This window comes from Lithobates pipiens, unplaced genomic scaffold (genome assembly GCF_037356315.1).
Source record: "Lithobates pipiens isolate NorthernLeopardFrog02 unplaced genomic scaffold, aLitPip1_a1.2 Scaffold_16, whole genome shotgun sequence".
NCBI classification, from domain to species: domain Eukaryota; kingdom Metazoa; phylum Chordata; class Amphibia; order Anura; family Ranidae; genus Lithobates; species Lithobates pipiens.
This window is the reverse complement of record NW_027507748.1, coordinates 471,464,056-471,488,521: the sequence shown is the minus strand read 5'-3', so window position 1 is coordinate 471,488,521 and position 24,466 is coordinate 471,464,056. Positions and strand designations below refer to the sequence as shown.

The 24,466-nt window shown below is 45.4% G+C and overlaps 1 protein-coding gene across 1 annotated transcript in view; it reads right to left on the bottom strand.

The window, feature by feature from the left end:
- TM9SF2 (transmembrane 9 superfamily member 2) overlaps positions 1–18,101 on the bottom strand; it is a 44,059-nt gene extending 25,958 nt beyond the window's left edge. Inside the window, exons 1-4 of the mRNA XM_077482938.1 lie at positions 17,815–18,101; positions 9,648–9,715; positions 5,925–6,018; positions 539–663 (exon numbers count right to left, since the gene is read on the bottom strand). Of these exons, the coding sequence (XP_077339064.1) occupies positions 539–663; positions 5,925–6,018; positions 9,648–9,715; positions 17,815–17,994 (467 nt within the window). The 5' untranslated portion in view covers positions 17,995–18,101. The remainder of the gene's footprint in view (positions 1–538; positions 664–5,924; positions 6,019–9,647; positions 9,716–17,814) is intronic.
- Positions 18,102–24,466: the final 6,365 nt, after the last annotated feature.

Sequence of the window (24,466 nt, the reverse complement as noted above, 5' to 3'; positions counted from 1 at the left end):
TACTGGGCACTTTTACCCCCTACTTGCCCTGGCTAATTCAGGTTTTAGCGCTGTCACACCTTGAATGACAATTGCACAGTCATGCCACACTGTACCTAAACAAAGTCTTATTTTTTCCACACAAAAATAGAAGCTCTCTTTTGTATTTAATCACCACTAGTTTTTTTTTTTGTTCCTCAAGATCTAGTCAGGAGTGTGAAATCATCCTTGCTTAGGTGCTGCATGTGAAAGACGGGGGTAAGGACGAGTATAAACCCAAACTTTAGTAAATTTTACACACACTTATATTAGAGGAATTAGTGCAGGGGAGAGGAGCCCCATGCAACATAAGCAGACATTGCATTTTACTGCCAAGTCCACTTCAACCGCACGCAGTGAGATATTTTAAATAAATTTCAAGCCAATGCTGATCTTGGTGTGTTGATGCACTTTCCACAGCAACTGAATATGCCACAGAACAAGCATTTTACTGGTCCAAAAAAAGCATTTGTCGTCGACTACTTAAATTACAGTAAAAATGACGGACAGATATACTTACCAGTGGTGCTGGTAGTTAAGTAGCATACTCTTCTTTAAGAATTCCAACTTCTGTTTACTCTGTTGATCTGGCGTGTATTTTTTAACACAAACATCTTCACATTTTTTATTTTCCTTAAATTTGAACTGCACAAAAAAAAAAAAAAAAAAGGCGTAAAGTCCAGGTTAAAAAACAGCTATAAATACTGAAGTCAAAATTAAGCATTTCTAGAACATTTTCACAACATTCCATGCAGGAAGGGTAGGTCATATAGAAAAGCATGGGAAATACCACAAAAATATGATGCAGTTGTCAAGGAGGAGATCATTTCCTACTGTAATAAAAGGCGAATATATTATTATATAAAACAATAGTAGGTAACAAGAAGAAAAACGATGGGAGGCAGAAGACGATTAGTAGATACTGAATATAAGAAAAGCAGGGGTTGAGAGGGGAGTAAAAAGAAGGGAAGAAGGGGAGTGGGCCTCCCAGGGGACGTTTAAGCAGCTCTTGTGACAACACATGATTTTGGGGGAAGAGAGATAGTCCACTCAGGGTCATCTGATTTTTATTTACATATTTTAACTGGCAGAATAGTTTCAACCATGGCTTGTGTAACTCTGTTTTTAGTGGTGAGACAAAGCAAAGTCATCTTTCAGGCTCTGTTTGTTTAGATGTAGTGATTTGAAGCAACAGCTTAAATTGTGCCAAGGTCAGATAAGGTGGGTGCATGTTGAAGCCATCCCGGGATCTGGATCTTAATACTAAAACTAAACAACTGCAAAAGAATTCACAAAGTGCTGAGCCAGAACGATTGGACCAACGAGCAGGTCTACCAAATTTGCTATAGGATCCTGGACACAAAAATGTAACATGTTATTGAACCTAGTGGCCAGGCTATCCATGTCTGGAGTGCCCCATCTCTGCTATATTAAGATGAAGAGATTGGAAGTAAAAACAACAACTTTTCTTTTAGCTTTGGACAGAGTGGAGAGGGAGAAGAAATAACTTCTGTCAGTTTGTAGAGCTGTGTGCCCCCCATTAGGGAGATTCACCCTCTGTGTCCTTGTTGGCATTTTCTTTTAATGATAGTGACAAATTTTTGGTTGTCCCCAGAAAAGTAATAGAGGGGAAATCTTCCAATTGGGACACCACCAATTATGGTGGGAATTCCATTCATTTGCAGGAATTTCCTCACTTTCTGTTTTGCTATAGGACAGAAAGTGAAGCGAAATCTCTGCAATGGGAGATACATGGCAAAAAAAAAAAAATAGAAAATCTGACAGGAGTTGTATTGCTCTATCAAAAAAAAAAAAAAGTTATGCCTATAGTTCTACTTGAAAGCAGATGCCCCTTGGACCAGCATTTTCCCCATATGATCAAACTAGCTAATTCAAGGCTCTTCAACTCCGAGTGCCCTTTGGGAACAGCCATGGTGTTGTCCAATGGCACCCCGATCGAGTGACACTCCGGAAGGGGGTTCCAGTGGTACATGGCAGTTTCTATTACTCTGAGCTTCAAGCTGTTGATAGGGAGCATGACTTCTTTGAATGACTGTTCCCTGAGCTGTGAAAGGTTGAAGTGGGTAAATGGGAATATGCAGATGGGCATCTTGGCAATTACTAACCTTGCGGATTCCAAACAAACTTTGGAACCAAGTGGTACTGGTTAAGAAATTTTAGGCCCAAGACAGGATGAATACTCCATTGGGTTTTGGTACCACAAACAGACCTGAATAGAATCTTTTAAACTGGTCTTCCAGTCACCACTGGAGCAACTATTTCTGGGAAGAGAGATGGTTCAGGAGATTTTGCACATGCAACTGTCCTTGAGCAGAGTTTGGTTGTTTGGAGGAAAGAAAGAAAGCAGTGGGTGGGGGTTGGGGGGAGGGGGGGGGGGGGGTGGAGTTTGGAATTCTATTTTTACCCCTCTGAAACCACAGATCTGGGACATATGATGACCCAGAGAAAAAAGTAAATAAATAAAAACTGTAAAACCTACATCCCTCCACTTCTAGAAGTGAGAGCAACTCTTCATTGGGAAGAGGACTTACTGGTAGCCTGGGGTGGATTTTGGCAGCTGAAGCCTAAGCAATGCATTGAGGAGGTAGAAGACCTTGAAGGTGATTTTGTAAAATTCCGCTGTGCAAGAATGTTTTCTTAGCAGACATTTGTAATAAATTTGTCAAGTGCCCCAATCCACAGACATCCTACGTGTAAGCCATCTTTTGCAGGAAGCTTCAATGGATCAGGCTTTGAGCCACAAGATTATAGGCATGTGACCAGAAATCAACCAACCATTCTGGAGATTTCTGTTATGACTTTTGTGCGGATGCCCCAGAACAAGAGTAAAGCAAAAAGGTACCTGCTGTAATTGCTCCATTGAAGTGGAACTTTAGGCTGCAACATGAAAACAGGCAGAAGGGCAGGATTTTTAATGAAGAAGACGACAGTTTTGCTTCCTCCATTAACATTACTGACATGCCTGTCCATCTCTGTAGTGCAAGCTGTGCAAGAGCAGCTCAGTGCACAAATTTGGCAATGTCAAATCTGCCATAACTGCCGCACGTGTGGGAGTGACTGCATCCTGGCCCAGCCAATTACAGTGGCTGGTGATCGAGACCCGGAAGCCAGCCTCTGACATCTTTAGCGAGTTCTGGGGACGGCACATTGCTGGATTCAAGGGGACTATAGTTCTGTTTTACAGTATTGCCCTGGAAAAAAGGAATTTGTTGGCAGTTCATTGTCCTATTGCAATTATCTGCCGTTTGACAAATTGACATTTTGCTGCAATAGCTGATTTCAGAGCTTAGCCTGCAAGAGCAAAAAGCGTCTCGAACACACACAGTGATATGGTATTTTAAAAGACAAAAACCAGGGTCTAGTAAAACAGGCCACTTCTTTGTGAACCCAGGAGTGACCATCCTGTAGCAAAGTCTTGTGGCTAAAGGATGGGAGGAAGCACCAGAGTACCTTAAAGGGCAGTAATGTGTGTGACATACGGTCATCCATCTGAGAATAAGCTCTGGGTGGGTAGTCTGAGCACCAACTTTGAAAGGTTTAACACCACACACACACACACGATTCCTGGTTTCCTGATAGTTTAATTGCATACTGTTAAGGATGCACAGTGTCAAGCAATCAATTGAGATATTGTCTTATACTTAGTGGGGGACTGCAGCAAAGATTAGAAAAACAGGTTAAGGTCCCTTTCCCACTAGTGCGACTTCAAAGTCGGCAATTTTGCCATGATTTTGACAAAACAGTCATATGGCTGTGGATCAGACTTTGCCCAGCGACTTGGAAGTCCAACTTCAAAGAACAGGGATCTGACTTCGATCCTCAACAATACCAGGCACTGTCTGGTATGAACCTTTAGGAAGAACTCTCCACACACACACATACACACACACACACACACACACACTGAAAAAATTAATAAATCACGGCATGGGTTCCCCCTCCAAGAGCATACCAGATACTTATCTCGAGCACACAGCCCGGCAGGTCAGGAAAAGGGGTGGGGACGAGCGATCGCCCCCTCCTGAAGCATACCAGGCCGCATGCCCTCAACATGGGGGGGGCTCTGTGCCCCCCACCCCCACAGCACCTTGTCCCCATGTTGATGAGGACAAGGACCTCTTCCCGACAACCCTGGCTGTTGGTTGTCAGGGTCTGCGGGGGGCTTATCGGAATCTGGAAGCTTTTAACAAGGGGGCTCCCAGATCCCTGCCTCCCACCCTATGTGAATGAGTATCAGGTACATTGTACCCCTACCCATTCACAAAAAAGCATCCAAAAAAATAAAAACACAGAACACATGGTTTTAAAGTAATTGGGGGTCTCTTCCGACTTCTTCTCCGGCTCTACTGCCTCCTCCGCTGGTGTCTTCTGCCTCTGCCGTTGTCTTCTAGCCCTTCTGCCTCTGCTAGGTCTTCTCCACTGCCTTCTCCCTCTGTTGTTCTTCCAATGTTGACTCGATGCTCCCTCCCGCCGGGTGCGCCATTCCCTTTATTGGCATGGTGTGAGGTCTCTGGAAGCCCACCCCATATGTCACCGCCCATCATGCCCCGGGTGATGATGTCATGAGTGGGTGGGGCCTCCGGTGACCCCACCCTATGCCAATATAAGTAGTCTCACACCACACACCCAGCATTAGAGCAAGAGAGCGTGGAGTTAGCGTCGGAATAATAGGCGGAAAAAACCGGAGAGGGCTGGAAGACATCAGCGCAGAAGACCCGGAGAAGGGAGAAGAACCAGCAGAGGCAGAAGACATCAGCGGAGGAGGCAGAAGAGCCAGAGAAGAAGTCAGAAGAGACCCCAGAGTTGCCCAATTACTTCAAAAACGCAGAACCCAAGGTTTTAATTTGACACTTTAGGTGAATGGGTAGGGGTACAATGTACCCGATACTCATTCACATAGGGTGGGGGCCGAGATCTGGGGCATCCCCTTGTTAAAGATTCCAACAGCCCCCGACAACCAATGGCCAGGGTTGTCGGGAAGATGCCCTTGTTTTAATCAACATGGGGACAAGGTGTTTTGGGGTGGGGGCGCAGGGCCCCCTGCTTCAAAGCACCCACACCACCCCATCTTGAGGGCATGCAGTCTGGTATGGTTCAGGAGGGGGGTCCCCTTAAAATTAATGCCAGACTGAAGGGACTGCTTTGGTCTTGGAGGGGGAACCCATGCCGGTATTTTATTTAAATTTGGTGTGGAGTTTCCCTTTAAGATCAGAGCACAAGTCGCATCCCAAAGTCGGATCCGTTAATACGGCGCTCTGACTTCAGTGATATTCAATGGGCTGAAGTAGAATTAAAGTCGGACCAAAGTAGTGCAGGGACTACTTTGAAGTCAGCATGACTTGAAGTCGTACTAATATCAATGGTTGTCATTGGAAATCATGGGGAACAACTTGTCATGTTACTTCGAAGGCCCAAAACGTGGGAAAAGTTGTACAAGTGTGAAAGGGGCCCTTAACCCCATACAGGTTTTGCCAGTCAAGGTGGGCCATACCACCATAGTGGCATTCAGATTCTGGGTTCCAAAGGGAAGGACCAAGGCCTTGGATCTGTACAGCACTTTTCTGCTAACCACACACATTGCACCAAGTGCTGACGTAAGCACACCATAGAATCAAGTGCCTGAAGAAATGTTACAGGCCATCCCAATAGCATACGGTCTGGGCACAGCTGGATGCAGTGCTTCTATTGTTATATCAGAGGCCACCAAAGAGAGTTAACTGAAGAAGCTGAAGTAAAATAATAATACACTAGTTAAGCTAAGAGTAATGTCTATGCGAAGGGAGAAAGCTTTATCACCTTTAGGACACTAGCAAAAAACAACACCACATAAGTTATCAGTACTATCCCTGAAAAAAAGTTAACTAATTTATAAAATAAGCACAAACCTTGTATGGAGAGGGTTCAATTCGCTCACCAAACAACACCTGACCAAGGTTTTCAGACGGACGCTTTCCTTCCTTTGCCGGACAAAAATCAAACCTTAAATAAAAAACAAGTATAACTAACAAGTAAAAAATACAGTTTTACAAGTCAAGTAAGCCTTTATGACCCCACTATAATGAAAAATTTACTTTTTTTCCCCTTCTTTTCACTTGCCTTTCTTTATATTTTTACTACATACATTTCAAGCTGTCCAACAACATTTCCATTACAGAAGTTGGGACTAACCATTATGCTGACAGGGATGCCTTCAATGGTCACCCATATATATGGTTTAAAACAAAAAAAAAATAAACACACGCCCCTCCTGATGTAACTGACCCAAACGATTCAGATAGCGAATCAGTTTTATCTACTTCAGCCCCAGAAGATTTGGCTGCTCAACGACCGGGGACTTTTTTCGATACAGCACGGCGTCGCTTTAACCGACAGTTGTGCGACGCTGTAACCAAACAAAATTGACATCTTTTTTTCCCCCCACAAATAGCTTTTTGGTGGCATTTGATAGCCTCTGTGTTTTTTTGCTTTTGCGCTATAAACAAAAGGGCGACAATTTTGAAGAAAAAAAAAAAAACAAACACACAATATCTTACTTTTTGCCATCATATATATCCCACTTTTTTTTATCAAAAAAATAGTTTTTTTTTTCACAGTTTAGGCCAATATGCAAGTTATAGAGTCTACAAAATAGATTTATGGCTTTTTTTTTTGACTAGTAATGGTGGCAATCTGATTTTTAATCGGGACTGCAATATTGCGGCAGACAAATTGGACAATTGACAATTATACAGCGATCAGTGCTATAAAAAGCACTGATTACAGTATAAATGTCACTGGCAGGGAAGGGGTTAACATTAACACTAGGTGGTGATCAAGGGGTTCACTAGGTATGTTCTAACTGTAGGAGGGGATGAGAGAGACGAAGTATGAACACACGATCTGTCTCTACTCCCCTGAAAGTACCAGGATTAGTGTGTTTATGCACACACAACCCGGTTCTCTTTGTCATGAGTGCACGGCCCGCCAAAAGGTGAAGCGATGCAAGGTAACGTCATTTCACCCAGCCGTGCCATTCTGCTGTAGTAAAACTGCGGGCAGCTTGTCCGCAAGCAGTTAAATTAAAGTCTATCTAAATCTGCATCTTCACTGCAGAACGAACAGCACTGTCATTTTGAGCACCTGCAATTCTACTGCAAGAAGTGGTTAATCAATGGATCTATTGGCAGAATCAAACCGGTAATAAAACTAGATTACAGAGAATTAGATAATTCTTTGCCTATAGCTCAAATTTAAAAGAAAATTAAGAAGTACACTGGTGTTGCGACAAGTTAAAGCCTTTCCCTTGTGAAAACTTATCAAAACGACTGGCAGATATGAACTATTCAGCTTATAAGCAACTCTGCTCGAGTGTATCCAGACACACAAGCGGCACAACCATCTCACAACATACAAAAAGTGAAGGAAGGCTGACAATTACAGACTGCACATCAAAAAACTCCCATGACCAGCGATCAGGGGGAGTTGCTAGAAATGGAGAAGCCGGCTAAACTGCCGACTTCGACAGAAGTCGAAATTTGAATAACTTGTAACAGCAATTTGCTTAGGCAGCACATTTTTGGGAAATGAGGAAATCTGAAACAGCTGATTGATGGAAAATTAAGAAATAATTTAAATTGGGGATATAAAGATTCACTGAAACTTCCCTCTGAACAAATCTTCATAATAACCATTGCTTTGCTCCCTCTTTTCAGCCACCTGAAGTTGCAGCTCTAAGCTTAGATAAGGGTTAAGAACCTTTCTTTGGTAACAGTGCTGGGACAAGCAACAGGCACCAGCACTGAGACAAGGGAAAAAAAAAAAAAACACAACACATGCCAATAAGTCATAGAATGGACAGGTACACACTCAAAGACAGTCAAGTGTACAGGCTTAAGGTTCTTAAGCATAATACTTCTCCTCGATGAAGGTTTAAAAAAAGAAGAAAAAAAAAAAACTTTCCAACAGTCTGCTACCCTATCAGACACCCCCCAAATACCCATTTAAATACCTACCTAAAACGGATCTCAATTTGGTGCTGCTCTCTGTCCCCTCATTGGACATGGAGGCTGTCAATCGAATCTTGTGAGGAGGGAACAGGGGATGGGGCCAAAAAGACACACACAAGCCCGGCTCAGGATTAAGCCAGTGTATCTGCCCTCCTAGCAAGCAGTATATTAGTGGGGCAGACACCAAAGAGAATGAGCGGACAGTGCCAGCGGAGGTTCGGGGCCACCAGGAGGTTGAACAAAATATAAAAAACAGACAGACAGATCCCCGCTTTAAACACAAGCAATGTTGATAAGATTCTGACAGAGGTATTGTTCTATTCTTCTTCTTACAGGACACACCAAGCCCTTGTACACACGGTCGGAAATTCCCAATGTCCGATGGGACCGTGTTGTTGGATAATGCGACTGTGTGTGGGCTCTATCGGACTGTTTCCGTCTGAGTATCCGACGGACCAAGTTTTCCAGCTGGGCTATAAAGTTTTCCGACATCATGATCCGCTCGGACTTCGTCCAATCATGTGTAGAGAATTCCGATCGGACAAAGTGCCACGCATGCTCAGATCAAATTCCTAGACCAAAGCTATTGGCTACTAGCCTGAACGTAGTCCCGTCCTAACGAAATAACGTCATCACATTAAGTACGATCGGATTTTCTGACAACTTTGTCCGTCTGTGTGTATGCAACAGTTTCGGACAAAATCCGACAGATTTGGTTGTCAGAATGTCCGACCGTGTGTACAAGGGCTAAGAGCAGCCATAGGCCCCTGCTGCTGTCAGATAAATCCTCTGAGGAGGGAGTAGGGGGCATGGTCAGGCTGCGCTGGGAGCACACCTGCATGGGTGTCCCCTCAGCACACAGCTTGCTGAGGGGGCCCCCCACCAAGAAGTGGAAGGGCGGAGAGCACTGCCAGGAGATTGAAAAAAAAAAAAAAAAAAAAAAGGAGAATAAGGGGCCCTGCTCCTTGCAATTACATTGCACAGAGCAGGTAAATATACCATCTTTTTTATTTAAGGGAAAAGAAAAAAATACCTTTACTACTACTTTAAGGATTTAAATTATAAATACAGAGCTACATTAAATCGTATCTTTCACATCTGCCCGTTGCTCAGTTAGGTTTCGATTTATAGCTGTAATGGTCAGGCTTCTGGAGACGGACTTCAGCTTTGTGCATGTACCTCTGTATGTGCTTTCAGTTACAAAGCTAGAGGGAGTGTGAATGGACTGCCAGCATGCTTCTATTCCATTGAAAGCTTCAAGACATCTACTGCAGAGGCAAAATGGGACTTGCAGTCTGCATTCACAGACCCCTTTGAATGAATGACACGGCTGTGCAGGAAGAGCTCCATATAGCTGAGCCAATTTTAAATGAAACAGTGGGTGGAGAAAGAACCTGTCCCCCCACCTGCTGTCAGTGGGAGAGACTCAGGTGGTTTAACATGTACAAAGGTGAACTTATCCTTTGACTCAGAGAGAAGTCATCTTTGCGGGGTACCTGGGAAAGCCAAAACGTGTTAATCATGCATTTGAATATGAAACCATTTATACGCGCGCGCGCACACACACGCACGCACGCACACATTAGAATATTAAAATATATATTTAAAAAATCTAAGACTTACGCAGTATATTCATACGGAAGCACTGATTCCACAGAGTCAAGTCTGTTCACGAATAGCTCTATCTCAAACTGGGGAGGAGAAAAAAAAATAAAAAAATAAGTAGGCATATATTGTGCACATGACGCCATTGTTACATAAGCATACTCAACTGCAATATAACTATGAATTAAAGGTTTCGTATCTGTTAAGTGCCTAGCAAAAACAAACACTGACGTTACTGTGCAAATCAATAGTATATAAAGAACCTGAGTCAAGTTTTTACTTCTTATGTGACCCCAACTGGAGAGACCTCCCCTTACTTCCTGTCCCAGTGTCATAACTGCTGGCACATGAGGTTGTCAGATTACAGGAAGGCTGCCTAGGATTGCTTATAGACTACTTCACAACAAAGGTATGTGCCATATAGAAAGACTACAAACTACACTAGTATGTTAAGACAAAGTAGAGGCAAGCAAAGAAGCCTGTTCTGGCTAGAGCTGCATCAGCATATATTAGTAGCTCATTTGTGCTACAAAAATCACTAGCAAATGTAAGGACTTACAGGACTCTTTCTACTGCCCAGCAAGCCCCAGTGTGAAAGCACCCATTCAAATGAATAGGAGGCAGTTTTCAGGTGCTATTTTTAGTGCCAAAACACCTGAAATCTGCCTCTTAAAAACACTAACCTAAAAGGACAAACTGCACCCTCGGGTGAAAGTTACACAAAGCAGAAATCACTACTACTGAATAATTGTGTAGCTTAGAACAAGAGAAGCATTGTCCCATCTGTTTGATTGCCAAATGCTGAAACTAAAAACAAAACTGATATTTGACCCTTTTGTCCCAATTCACTTGCATCAGTGATCCTGATCCTGCCCAATACGCGTGTACATTTGGCTGTGCACACAGGGCGACAGCTGTGTATTTCTTTTGATAGTATTCGATTACCTTTGTGGTTTGTTTTTTTTGTTTATAGTGCAAAAAATAAATACACTTTATTTAAAGAAAAACATTTTTTTTTTTACTTTCTGCTATAGAGCATACCCCCACCCCACCACTCCGTTGGGTGACGCCCATTGTGGGGTGTCATCCTGGCAGCTCAAGGTCCTGTCCTCCCCTCCCCCCTCCTCGTAGAGCAACGATCTCCCTGTGTCAGGCAGCTGAATTGTCTGGGCAGCCGTAGTAACAATGTCCAGCCTCCTGTGACAGACGGCACACAAGCAATGCCAGGACATTGAATCAGTGTGACATGATTATAAGAGGCGGGGCATTGTTACTGCGGTCCAGAGTCCTCAATGCCCTTCATCAGAAACACTCTGATCAGGGGATTCAGCCTCCTCAGAATCCTGAAGGGAGAGGTTTAAGGGTTGCAGACACCCATGTCTGCTACCATCTGCTCGGTTAGAGGAGAGGCCCTCCTGGGAGGAAGAACCCTCTCTGCTAGTGTGAGGTTAAGGCCCCATTCACACCTGAGCGTTTTGTAGCTTGAAGCCTAAAGCTACAAAATGCTGGATGGGGAAAAAAAACCTATCATTCTCAATGAAGAAGGTTCGCATCTCCACTCCAAGTCGCCTGAATCCAAACGCCTGAAGCACAAACTAATTCTGGACCCTGCACAAAATCGTGGCAAAAAACGCAGTAAAGTTGAGCGATTTTCTGCCTGAAAACACTATGCTCAGGTGTGAATGGGGCCTTAGGGTCGCTAGCTTTGAGTGTGGCTTGGAAAGCTTTAAGGGTCGTCAGCATCACTGACTGAACAGAGAGAAAGTCTTTCATAACCCAAGAGGTTTATTTCCACGTTAGCTTGTGGACACACTTGCAAAAAAAAAAAAAGTTTAGAGTGATCCTGAGGCAGTACTGTACTACTGTCCTCCACTATAAGCCATATAGGCAAGTTAGACAACAATGCCCCCCTTGATATGTCCTGCAGGAGTAAGAATTGGGGTCCCACTCCCCCATAATTACCCTGCCAGCTTAAGTCGACTCACCTCCTGTGGTCTCCTCTAATGATGCGGCCGCTGAGGGCTTCTCCACGCTTTCCATCTCGTCACCACTGCCAGTGCTGCACTCCTTGCCGAGACTGGTGCTGATGATCCAGTAAGAAAAGGATTTGGACTCCTGCTCCACTGTTGGCCAGACCTCTGCCCCCAGCTCAAAACGCCGTCACCATTTTGCTGAAACCCCAGGCTGGAAGTGGCCCAGGGAGGCGTGGTAACGTAATTTTTTTAATGCCATTTTAAAACAAACAATTTAATGATATTTACTTTTACTCTGTATTCCAAGGGCTTTCTTTTTTATTTTGAACCAGCAGCAGAGGACTAAAAGCTCCCCTTGCTTATATTTCCCTGTAGACAAGCTGGTAAAGATCTGGGTCATGCGACAGCTGTACATTGGTTAGGGAAAAAAGGGTACTTAGATTTTTTGTTTTAGTAAAATTACAGTGCCATCGTCCACATACAGAAATAGAAGGGACAATTAGACAATGTGCTTTTAGTATCACTTTAAAGCAGCCTCAGACTATATTCAAACTGTTCTGTATGCATGGTAAGGAGCATTCAAAAAAACAAACAGATAGGTGTGAATGGACCAACCATAGGTTCCTTTACCTTTCATGTACTGTAAAACTGCAGAGCATACATGTAAACCAACCCCATAGGAAAGAACAGGGATTCTACTTGAAAAGCATCTTTATGCAGCAAAATGAATGACTTGCTGCAACTAAGCAGGCAAGTGTGACTAGGCCCTTAGGAGCAACACAGAATCCCTATGTGCACTGATGAGTCAGAATAATCTTCCCATTATTACCAATTTATACAGGACAACACAAAGATAAAGATCAACACAACAAAAGCAGCCTAAAGAAGTAGGCAACAGGTTTATCAAGTTCCAGCAATTGTGTAAATTTATATACTACAGGAAGCAAAAGCATGGGTGTGGACTGCACTTTGATCACCACAAAAATGCAGCTCATCATAAATATTTAAAAAACACAAGAGTTCTAAGGAGATACCTTGGATATCTAATTTATAGAGGTTAGATTTGGATTTTAAAATGAAGTGCTTTTCATACTTCAGTTTAATCACTAAGAACATTTATGAAATCTACAGGATACAAAATTCAAAAATGGAAATGCTCCATTAACCGCTTGCCGACCGCCTCACGCCGATATACGTCGGCAGAAGGGCTTGTACAGGCAGAATCACACGCCTGTACGTTGTCCTTTAAGAGGCGGTCAGTTGGCGCACGGCAAGCCCCGTGAATCGGGTCGCGCAGACTCGATCGCCGCGGAGATACCCGCGATCGCCTCACAGAGAGGAAGAATGGGGAGATGCTAATGTAAACAAGCATCTCCCTGTTCTGCCTAGTGACAGTGTCACACACAGCCACAACCCCCCACAGTTAGGGGCGTGTTTCTAGGACACACTAAACCCTTACACTGCCACCTAGTGGTTAACCCCTTCACTACCAGTGTCATTTACACAGGAATCAGTGCATTTTTATAGCACTAATTGCTGTATAAATGACAATGGCCCCAAAATGTGTCAAAAATGTTCGATGTGTCCGCCATAACGTCGCAGTCACAATAAGAAAAAAAAAAATAAAAATTGCTGATCGCCGCCATTTAAAAATAAAAAAATAATAATAAAAATGCCACAAACTATCCCCTATTTTGTAATAGCTATAACTTTTGCGCAAATCAATCTCTATTGTGATTTTTTTTTTACTAAAAACATGTAGAAAAATACGTATTGGCCTAAACTGAGTAAAAAAAAAGGTATTTTTTTTATATATTTTTGGGGGATATTTATTACAGTAAAACGTAACAAAATGCGTTTTTTTTTCACAATTGTCTTTTTTTTGTTTATAGCGCAAAAAATAAAAACCGCAGGGGTGATCAAATATCACCAAAAGAAAGCTCTATATGTGGGGGGGGGGGGGGGGGGGGCAAAAAAGACGTCAATTTTGTTTGGTTGTAATGTCGCACGACCGCGCAATTGTCAGTCAAAATTGATGCAGTGCCGAATCGCAAAAAGTTCTCTGGTCAGGAAGGGGGTAAATTCTTCTGGGGCTGAAGTGGTTAAAGAAAAAATGGTGACTAGTAGGAACAGGGAGGCAAACATTAGGATTGATTGGAAAAATCTTTAAATGAAGCCCATCAGGTATTCCCGACTTTTAAAGGAACATGCAAGGATAAAAACGCACAAACATTGCTGAATTGTCTCCAGCGGTGACCTACTGAGATATGCATCAGGTGAGTCAGTTACCTCCAACAGTCATGCAATGAGAGTTCAGACTTTACTGGCTGCATGTCTGTTCCTGGTCTGTTATTCGCTAGGGAGTGACCCCATGATGGGATTAAAAGACTATCCTAATTTTGTAGGTCACATCTATAATACAGATACAATTTAACATTTTATGAACCTGCAATGTTTTCTTAGGGACACACAGGAGGAGATTTACTAAAAGTGGAGCAGTCAGAATCTGGTGCAGCTGTGCATGGTGGCCAATCGGCTTCTAACTTCAGCTTATTCAATTAAGCTTTGACAATCAGCCCTCATTTACATTGAAGTGACAAGTAGCAGCCCATCGATGGTAATGACAGCATTCCAATTGGTGCGTTTCCGACTTTGCGGCACCTCACCGATTTACAAAAGTAGCTCCTGCGCTACTTTTGCTGAATTTGGGTGCGACTTCAATAGACATCTGTGCATGAAGCTGCACAGATGTTTTTCAAGACGCACCTGAAGTCGCATGGACAAGCAGCTTTAAAATTGTGAGGCTTTAGATTAAGTCGCACAATTTCAAAGCTGTGTTCAATGTGAACGAAGGCTAAAACCTGGAAGCTGATTGGTTTCTATGCACAGCTTCACCAGATTTTGCACTCTCCAGTTTTAATAAATATCCCTCAACAGGCGCCAAAGCCTTGACAGCTCCAACCAGTGAAGCATTGTTAGGCTCCATGCACACAAGCTCATAAACTGAGGATTTGGGAGTTGGGGCGTTTTTTTTTTTTTTTGTTTTTTTTAACAGCCCATAAACTCCCCTCTATGTTATCCTGTGTCCATGAATACATGGACGTTTATCAGCAGCAGAGTTTATGGGCTGTCTACGTTCAGGAGCTGTTTTTCGGACCACAAAATGCACAAAAACAATACAACGCTGATAATCGTTGATAAACGCTCCAAAACATGGCTCTCCAGCCTTTAACGTTTTTAGTCCAGAAAAAAAAAAATGCTAATAAACGCTATTGCAAAAAAATTTTTTTTTTTTTTTAGCATTTTAGCAGCACTTTTCAGCCGTTTATCAGCGTTTATTGTTTTTGTGCATGTATATCGTTGCTGCCATAACCATTCATTTCAATGGGCAGGAGAGGTGTATACACAACCCCGAAGACGCTGCTTGCAGGACTCCAACGTCCTGCCAGCACAGTGCCCCAGTGTGAAAGCACTCTGGCTTTCATGCTGGGACTGCAGATGAGGCATTTTCAGGTGCTTTACTGGGGTTATTTTTAGCACTAAAGCGCCTGAAAAACGGCTACAGTGTTAAAAATTTCCCCAAATTAAAATATATATCAACATGCTCTGTGCAAGGATTTTTCACAGAGTGGCCCCTCACCTCTTTATCTGGAGTGCCCCCGCTGATGTCTGCATCTTCTTCCTCTTGGTGCCCCAGAGCAAGCCGTGCGCTAAGGGGGAACACTTGTGAGCATGCTCCTGAGGCAGGCTGCGCGTGTCCATAGACATATAGCGTGACTGGGCCCCTCTGCCCACCCACCCCACAGGATTTGACTAACAGAAGCCGGAGCCAATGGCCCATTGCTCTCAGAGTCCCCTGCGAATCCAGAAAGAGAGCAGACAGGCTCCAAATGGAACAGCACTTGAGTCTGAAAGGAGACAGGCAAGGACGGTTTCACACCGCTGCACTGCAGTTTGGCTGAAGCACAGATGTACCTGGAGTTTTCATGTGGCTTCACAGACTTTACATTTGATTGTGCATTTCCTAAGCTCTGCATGCTGCATCTTTTGTGCACTTATAGAAAATGCACCAAAAGAGCAAGATCTAATAGAAAGTCTATAGCAAACCATAGGAGCATCTGTGAAGTGGCAAAAAAGCAGCAAGGCACCATAAAACAGCCCTATGTGCTATGTGTTTATACAGGGGGGTTGGGAATGTAGGTGAACAAGTAGTGCAAGATTTTCACCTTACAGCAAAGAATGCATTAAGGTTAAAAAAAAAAAAAAAACTTGAGTTTAGAACCACGTTAAAACAGAACTTTACCCAAAAGGGAAGTTCTGCTTGTTTGCATCCCCCCGCCACTGCCACATTTGTCACTTTTTGGGGGGGGGGGGGGGGAGATGTTGAGCCCCCTCACACCCACATCACATGTTCCAGAAGACTGTGGGCCATTCACAAGCACAGCAAGGCTCGCACATGCACAGTAGGAAGGCTTCACTTCCTGTTTCCTATAATTAAGATAGGAGTAAACTCCCATGTACGAGGTTTACCTATAAGTAAGCCTTAAAGCGGAGTTCCACCCACAATCCCGCACCAATGTGTCCAGTTGTAATAAATTACCATTTTTTGTAGGATCGCTTACTTTATTGTAAACCATTTATTTTTCCACTTCTTCCTTCGAGGCCGCGTGCATCATTTCCAGCTTTGCATTGTCTCCCGGGATGTGTGTGTCATCAATCCCAGGAGGCAATAGGAATAGCCGTTGCTATGGAAACCCCACCTCTACTGCTCGTGACCCGCTGCACATGCACAAGATCAGCAGGTGCATGCTGGGTAGCCAGCATGGACGGAATACAGCAAGATACTATCCGACTTCGGATGCCCACACAGGAGATGGTCGCGGTCTGCTTGGAATTTATAAAGTAAGAAAACACTGCTTAAAAATGCTAAATGGACATTTATAAACAGAATAACATTCATAGAATACAAGAAGAATGAGCAGTAAAGTGGTATTTTTATCTAAAAATTACAATTTCGGCCAGAACATCTATAGGTACAGTAAATATCTCCTAAATGCGATGCATACCAGCACCTTATGATAAACTGCCCAGGACCTGATTTTTTATTTTATGCGGTTTACTAATGGTTTAAGATGCCGGCTCCTGGACTCAAAGCTGATTGAAGAACCAGCTTGAGTGAGGACATCCCTGAATAGGTAATTGTCTTTATATTAAAAAAAAAAAAAAAAAAAAGTCAGCAGCTACAGAATTTGAGAGTAGACTGGAGCTCCTCTACAACCAGTTGCCGCCTGCCCACCATCAAATGACAGCTGGCCAGTGCAGCTCTCGTTCTGTGTGGCCGTCATATGACGGCCTCCTAGAATGACCGCTCTTGTGCGCCCCCGGGGGTGCGGACGCACTGTGTTGCTAGGACACGACGCGACCCCGATCTGTGTAAAAAGAAGTGGCTCTTTAACCATGTGATCACCTGTGTCCAATCACAGCCAAACACATGTAAACATGGAGATGGCAGTAACCGGCGCTCCTCGCTTCACACCGACAGTGTGAGGAGAGGAGAGCCAATCAGTGGCATCTCCTCACAGGGGACAACTAGGTAGGTAATCAGGGCACTGATCATCAGTGTCCTGATTAGTTAGTGCCCACCACTGCCAGCAATCAGTGCCCACAAGTGCTGCCAGTCAGTGCTGCCCATCAATGCCACCTATTTCTGCCCAACAGTGCCCATAAGTGCAGCATATTCGTGCCTCCTCATCAGCGAAGGAGAAAAATTACTTATTTACTGACAGAAAAGAAAAAAACAAAAATGATGAGTTCACCTAGGAGATCCAAGTGGAAGTTGGAACGGGTACTTGTCAAAACCAGGTACACGCTCCCCCCCAAGGAAGGGGCACACAGAATAATAGAACCCTTTTGGGTGAAGATCTGTTTCACGAAGGGGGAAACAAAATAACGACTTCCCAAAGACACTGCTGAAGATTTAATACCCACCACAGAGCCTTTACTACCTTCTATGAGACAATAAAAGCTGCTAAACAGAACATATCTCTGGTGAAAGAAGTGTGAACGCTATCATTGGGAGATAAGAAACAAGGAAGTGATGGGAAGAGCAGTGCTCTGTGTAGAGGAGGAGGCCCCGTCCCACAGGTCAGCAGTGCGCTGTCCATCTAACAAGAAGCGAGTGTTGTGGGGAGGCATCGGATGTCACAGCTCACCTTACAATCCTCTGTCGCTTTACCCTCCTCGCAGAAACTAACAGGGGCGAGGCCGGGCAGGTAGAAGGCTGCCCCGGGCCTTGGCAGAGAGACGCTGAGTGCCAGCAATAGGACGACAATTCCACTGCGCTGATAACTCGCCATCGTGGGCACCTTCCCAGCGCTCAGTGGAAGAAACATTCACTCCACAAAGATATCACTTCCTGCTTCCCCGTCTCAGACACGTCACCCGCTCTGACATCACCGAACATGCGCGTCCCGCTTCCAACTGCCTCACTCCGCGTATTCCCACCGATCTGCCGGATGTGACGTGTCATGTGGCGGCATAGGGGGCGTGACGAGCAGTCAGGTTCCCATGGTAGCGGCATGCGGAAGTATAGAGCCTGTTCTATCAGTTAATCAGAAATCAAATAACGTCTTTAGAACTTTGTGTAACACTTTGAGTTTGTAGAACGTGAAACTCACTTAAATGGCACAGTTACAAATGAAGGAGCACTAAAGCCGGACATACATGAGCTGAATTCCGAAAGAAATAAATATCTGAAATTGAGTGTGTTTTTGATCCGATGGAGCCACCATTGACTTCGAAATTCTACCAGCCAAGCCTTCGATTTCACCCCATGTTGCTACAGAAAGAAAACGTTCCTGACCCCAAACATGGCAGCATATATATAATGTAGCTATATCAACCCACACAACCTGTTTTATAGGATGACCACGTGTCCTGAATTGGCCAGGACAGTCCTGCATTTTGCAGGTCTGTCCCGGGCACCTTCATTCCAGCATAGTTGCCAACATTGTATGATTGTTATGGTGTCAGGATGATTGAAGCGCATTATTTCTATTATTACATTGTAATATAAAATGAAATCATTCAACTCACCATAATGCAGAATCAGTGGGAGCCATGAGCGCGTCACTAGCCACGTTGCCTGCCACCAGATGCCATCAGGTGTCCCAAGCGGAGTCTGTCCTTACATCAGGTGCCCCATCAGAGTTACCTTCCTCACATCTGTGTCCTAGGGTTGCCACCTGTCCAGGATTCACCCGGACAGTTCGGGTTTGGAATCATGTGTCCGGGTTTCAAACTGCCTGAAACCCGGACACATTATTCAGACTAGGCTATGGCTTCCCAGCAGGGTTGCTGGCTGCAGTTGTCGAAAGCCGAGAGTGTCTGTTACACTCTCTTTCACACTGCACAGAGCCAGCACAACAACCCCCCCCCCCCCCCCAACACACACACACACACACACACACACGAGGAGAGAGGGCTTGATCTACTCCTCTTCCATCCCACCCCTACCCCTCTGTGTCTGCCCACATTCCAGTCCCTGACACCGTGCCTCAGAAAACGAAAGTGGTAGCCGGAAATTTGAAGTCCAGCAGCCTCAGATACATCTGGATGACAGCTGCTGACTGCCAAGGAGTGAGTGAGCTCACCATCCATCCCTGTCTGTAACTGAAGTCTCCCCCCTTCTCTCTCCTGCCTCTGAATGAGTACACTAAGGTAATTCAGGGTTCTCAGAGCACCCCTTACATCAGAGTTCCCCCTTTACACCAGAGGCCACAGTGTCCCCCCTTACATCAGAGTCCTCTCCATGCATCAGTTCTCAGTGTTTCCCCTTAAATCAGGGTTTCCAGAGCATCCCTTATGTTAGAGTCCCCAGAGTTCTCCCTTGCATCAGAGTCCGCAGAGTCCCCTCTTACAATGTAATATAACTCTGCAAGTGGATTCAGATGTAAAAGGGGAACTATGTGGACTCTGATGTAAAGGGGGATTCTTGTGATTAATTTCATATGATTAGAAATGTTAGTTTATTGTAAAATATATGTATAGTTAATACTATTAAAAAAAAAATTCTATGCACCGCTAAAGTGTTCGGGTTTGACTTGAAGAAAAGGTGGCAACCCTACTGTGTCCATCAGCGGAGCCCCTCCTTACATCTGGTGCCCCTCTGACATCCACAGACCGCCCCCCCACATCCACAGACCGCCCCCCCACATCTCCAGACCACCCCCCACATCTACAGACTGGCCCCCGACATCCACAGACTGACCCCCCACATACCACTGGCCCCGACATACACAGACTGGCCCCCCGACATCCAGACTGGCCCCCGACATCCACAGACTGGCCCCCAACATCCACAGACTGGCCCCCACATTACTGGCCCCCGACATCCACAGACTGGCCCCCGACATTCACAGACTGGCCCCCGACATCCACAGACTGGCCCCCACATTACTGGCCCCTGACATCCACAGACTGGCCCCCGACATCCACAGACTGGCCCCCGACATCCACAGACTGGCCCCCGACATCCACAGACTGACCCCCCACATACCACTGGCCCCGACATACACAGACTGGCCCCCCGACATCCAGACTGGCCCCCGACATCCACAGACTGGCCCCCAACATCCACAGACTGGCCCCCACATTACTGGCCCCCGACATCCACAGACTGGCCCCCGACATTCACAGACTGGCCCCCGACATCCACAGACTGGCCCCCACATTACTGGCCCCTGACATCCACAGACTGGCCCCCGACATCCACAGACTGGCCCCCACATTCAAAGACTGGCCCCCGACATCCACAGACTGGCCCCCACATTACTGGCTCCCGACATCCACAGACTGGCCCCCACATTCACAGACTGGCCCCCACATTCACAGACTGGCCCCCGACAACCACAGACTGGCCCCCACATTACTGGCCCCCGACATCCACAGACTGGCCCCCGACATCCACCGACTGGCCCCCACATTCACAGACTGGCCCCCGACATCCACCGACTGGCCCCCACATCCACAGACTGGCCCCCGACATCCACAGACTGGCCCCCACATTACTGGCCCCCAACATCCACAGACTGGCCCCTACATTACTGCCCCCCAACATCCACAGACTGGCCCCCACATTACTGGCCCCCGACATCCACAGACTGGCCCCCAACATCCACACACTGGCCCCCACATCCACAGACTGGCCCCCGACATACCACTGGCCCCCACATTCACAGACTGGCCCCCGACATCCACATACCATGACTGGCCCCCGACATACCACTGGCCCCCGACATCCACATACCATGACTGGCCCCCGCCCCGACATCCACATTGACAGACTGGCCCCCGACATGCCGCCGTTGCCGCACGGAGACATTTAACTGTGGCGCCGCCCACTGCACGTTACACTGACACAAACACACACTGGCAGCGGGGGTGGGCGGCGCCACAGGTGTAGACCAACTTCTGGTCTTCTTAAAAATGGCGGCCGGCGGAGACATTGTCTCCGCCTGCCGCAGACCTCTAGCAGCCGGCGGCAAAAAAATGGGAAATTCAATTTCCCAGGACAAACTGAATTTCCGGGGACATTTCCCAGGACAAAATTAATTTGGGACAAATGTCCTAATCCCGGGAATGTCCCGGGAAATTCGGGACAGTTGGCAACTATGATTCTAGGACAATACAGTGACCTGGAATGAAACTGCCACTGCCACCCACCCCCAGAGCTGATCTGATGCCCCCAAAAAAGTCCGCTACATTGCCGCTTTACTCACTGACGGTACTTGTCCAAGCCGAGAATGTATAGAGGCACAATCCCCACCCCCTGCTTGTGATTGGAAAAATCATAAATCCCGCCTCTTGCGTGGAATCACTATGTAGAGCCAGCGTTGGAAAAAGGTAAAACGGGTCTCAGCCAGCCAGGAGAAGTACTGTCAGTGAGTAAAGTGGCGATGCTATGGCCTTTTTTGAGGGGCGTGATCAGTGCTTTTGGGTAAAGCACGCACCCGCCGCTCCAGCTGTGCCATACCTCCCATCTTTTTGAGATGGGAATGAGGGACATCTATCAGCAAAAGTATGCAGGCAAAGGACACACCCCCTGCCATGCCCCCTTAAAGGAGAATTGTAGAAAAAAAACAAGATTGGTTAAAGCCACAAATGCTTTTATTTTACCACTACTATGGTACACAAGGCTGAACTATATATAAATCTTTAATATAGCAATTTTTAAAAATAGTTACTAGACACATATCTATGTGGAGTTTAATGGCCGCGGCCTTTTATTATAGGTTTATATAATATTATATATAATCCATTTAACATTTAAAATATAATTGTTAACAATATTTAATCAACAATATCATTACCAAGGCTTAGCTATCAAAGCTCAAGCCAATTAAATAACCAAAAATAGTCCCTTTTTAAAAGAAAAAGGACAAACAACCTCATAATAGGCCGTGACATGGGAAGGGAGGATGGGATGCGCTCTGATCTTCTTGCCCGGTAAACTGCAGCTTCTGACGCATTTCTTTCTTTTTTATAGGTGTATCAGCTCGTGGCTAACCGTTATTATTCAAGTGGACCAATCAGAGGTAAGTACTTATAACCGTTGAACTGTATCATAACATACCATTTAATTAACTCAATCTACCAGCGCCCCATACATAGTGGGTGGGGACAATGATTGCCCCTCCCACTATTATTATTCCTTCATACCGGCTTCTGGGATTTACAAATGCAGCAATTTAGAAATTGGATGAAAGGTTTAGCACTGGAAAACACTTTTTGATAGATAAAAAGTGCATTTTATATACAACTATATAGATCAGACCAAAATGAGGGACAAATGAGGAGGACAGAGGGACATTGCTCTAAATCAGGGACAGTTGGCAGCTATGGCTGTGCTGTGATTCATTACAACACAAGCCGATTTTTAGGAGGGGGGTGTCCCTAAATAGCAGTTTGGAAATGTGGTCACCCTACCTGTTTAGCTCTATAAAAGTCTGACTGAGACCTACCTCCCCCATTCTCCTTTTTGAAACTTTGTTTCAGCGAACAGTCCCCTCGTGTGTAGGCTTGTTCGTCAAACTAAGTTCCGCGCATGCTCAGAAAGGATTTACACGCCGAAGTTTGCATTGCAGTGTATAGGACGTCGTTTTCTAGTCCCGTCGTACGTGCCGTTCACGTCATCGCGCACGGTTTCAGCGGACTGTTCGTTCGTCGTGTGTGGCCAAGTCCGTCCATGCTAATTTTGAGCGGACTGTCCGCTGAAACTGTTTGACGGACAAAGTTGAGCGAACAGTCCCCGCGTGTGTACGCGGCCTTAGGCTGCTAAAAGCACCAGCAAGGTGGGGAGCCCCTTCTGGTAGTCTTTTGGGGCAGAGGTGTTCTGTAATCAGAGATGGCAATCCTCTTGTGGCATGCATGCTGTGGAGTCTGGATCTAGCAGCTGGGACAGCATGGTCTTTCTGTCTATGAATTTTTTCATAGGTTTGACTTTCTGTGTTATGAGTGCTATTGTCTTTTCAAAAATGTCCCTTGTCTCTCTCTCTCTGCCCCAGTTCATTTTTTGATGTCCAGGGCTAGTAGTGGGCCCCCAGCTCCCCTCTCCCTCCCAACAGCTCCCTGTGGTGTGTACTCAGTTCTCCTCTCTTCTCGGACCAGCCACTTCAGCCTCGAGCTGTCCCACACTTCCACGCATGCGCGGCCATGTTTTTGGGGCCTAGAGAAGCTGACGCATGCCCCGTGAGGATGTGGTAGCCATCTTGGAAGAGGGAAAAGGCTTCCTTCCTGGATAGGAGGGGAGGGGGGGGCCACTCATAAGGCGCCCTATAAGAGAAATAATGCTAGACCCGCTATTAGAGCCTGGCAGAGCACACTTGAGTAGTCTTTTATACAAACGAGCACTGTAAATACAGATTTACAATGATCTTCAGGCCGGAGACAGAGACACACAAACACAAGATGACAGGCAGGTAGGAGGTTGAGAGAGGAGAGCAGAGGGGGCAGTAGCGTATGATGAAGGGACGCAATCAGACCATGGTGATCAGGGCTTAGTTATCTCTGATTTGCGTGGTCTGTATAGAGGGGCATACAGGAAGGGGAAGGTTCAGGGAGTTTTTTTTTACAGTTTAGAGGGGGGAGGTTTACACAGCACAAGCACTGCACCTGTGTATTCTGCTTTAAGGGACCAGGAAATCCATTTATTTGGGGGGGGGGGGGGGGGGGACAAACAATTGCCAACCAGCCGTCCAGTTCTCTGAAGGGAGAAGTGACTGATCGTGTGTTCATACAAAGTATGAACAGCGATCTGTCATCTCCCTTAGACAGTCCCCTCCCCCCTTCAGTTAGAACACAGAGAGGGAACACAATTAACCCCTTGATCGCCCTCTAGTGGTTAACCCCTTCCCTGCCAGTGACATTTTTACAGTAATCAGTGCATTTTTATAGCACTGATCGCTGTATAAATGTCAATGGTCCCAAAAATGTGTCAAAAGTGTCTGATGTGTCTGCCATAATGTCGCAGACCCGATAAAAATTGCAGATCGCCGCCATTACTAGTAAAAAAAAAATTATAATAAAAATGCCATAAAACTATCCCCTATTTTGTAGACTCTATAACTTTTGCGCAAACCAATCAATATATGCTTATTGCTTCTTTTTTTTTTTACCAAAAATATGTAGAAGAATACATATCGGCTTATAGCGCCACATCTACTTCCATTGCTTTCATTGACATAACACCCCTCCCCTTCTCTTTGGGGTGGAGATATTTAGTAGAGGCTGCTCATACCCATCTATACCAGCTCTTTAACAGCCCATAGCGCAATCTCACCCCCCTTCTTTGACATATCGGCCTAA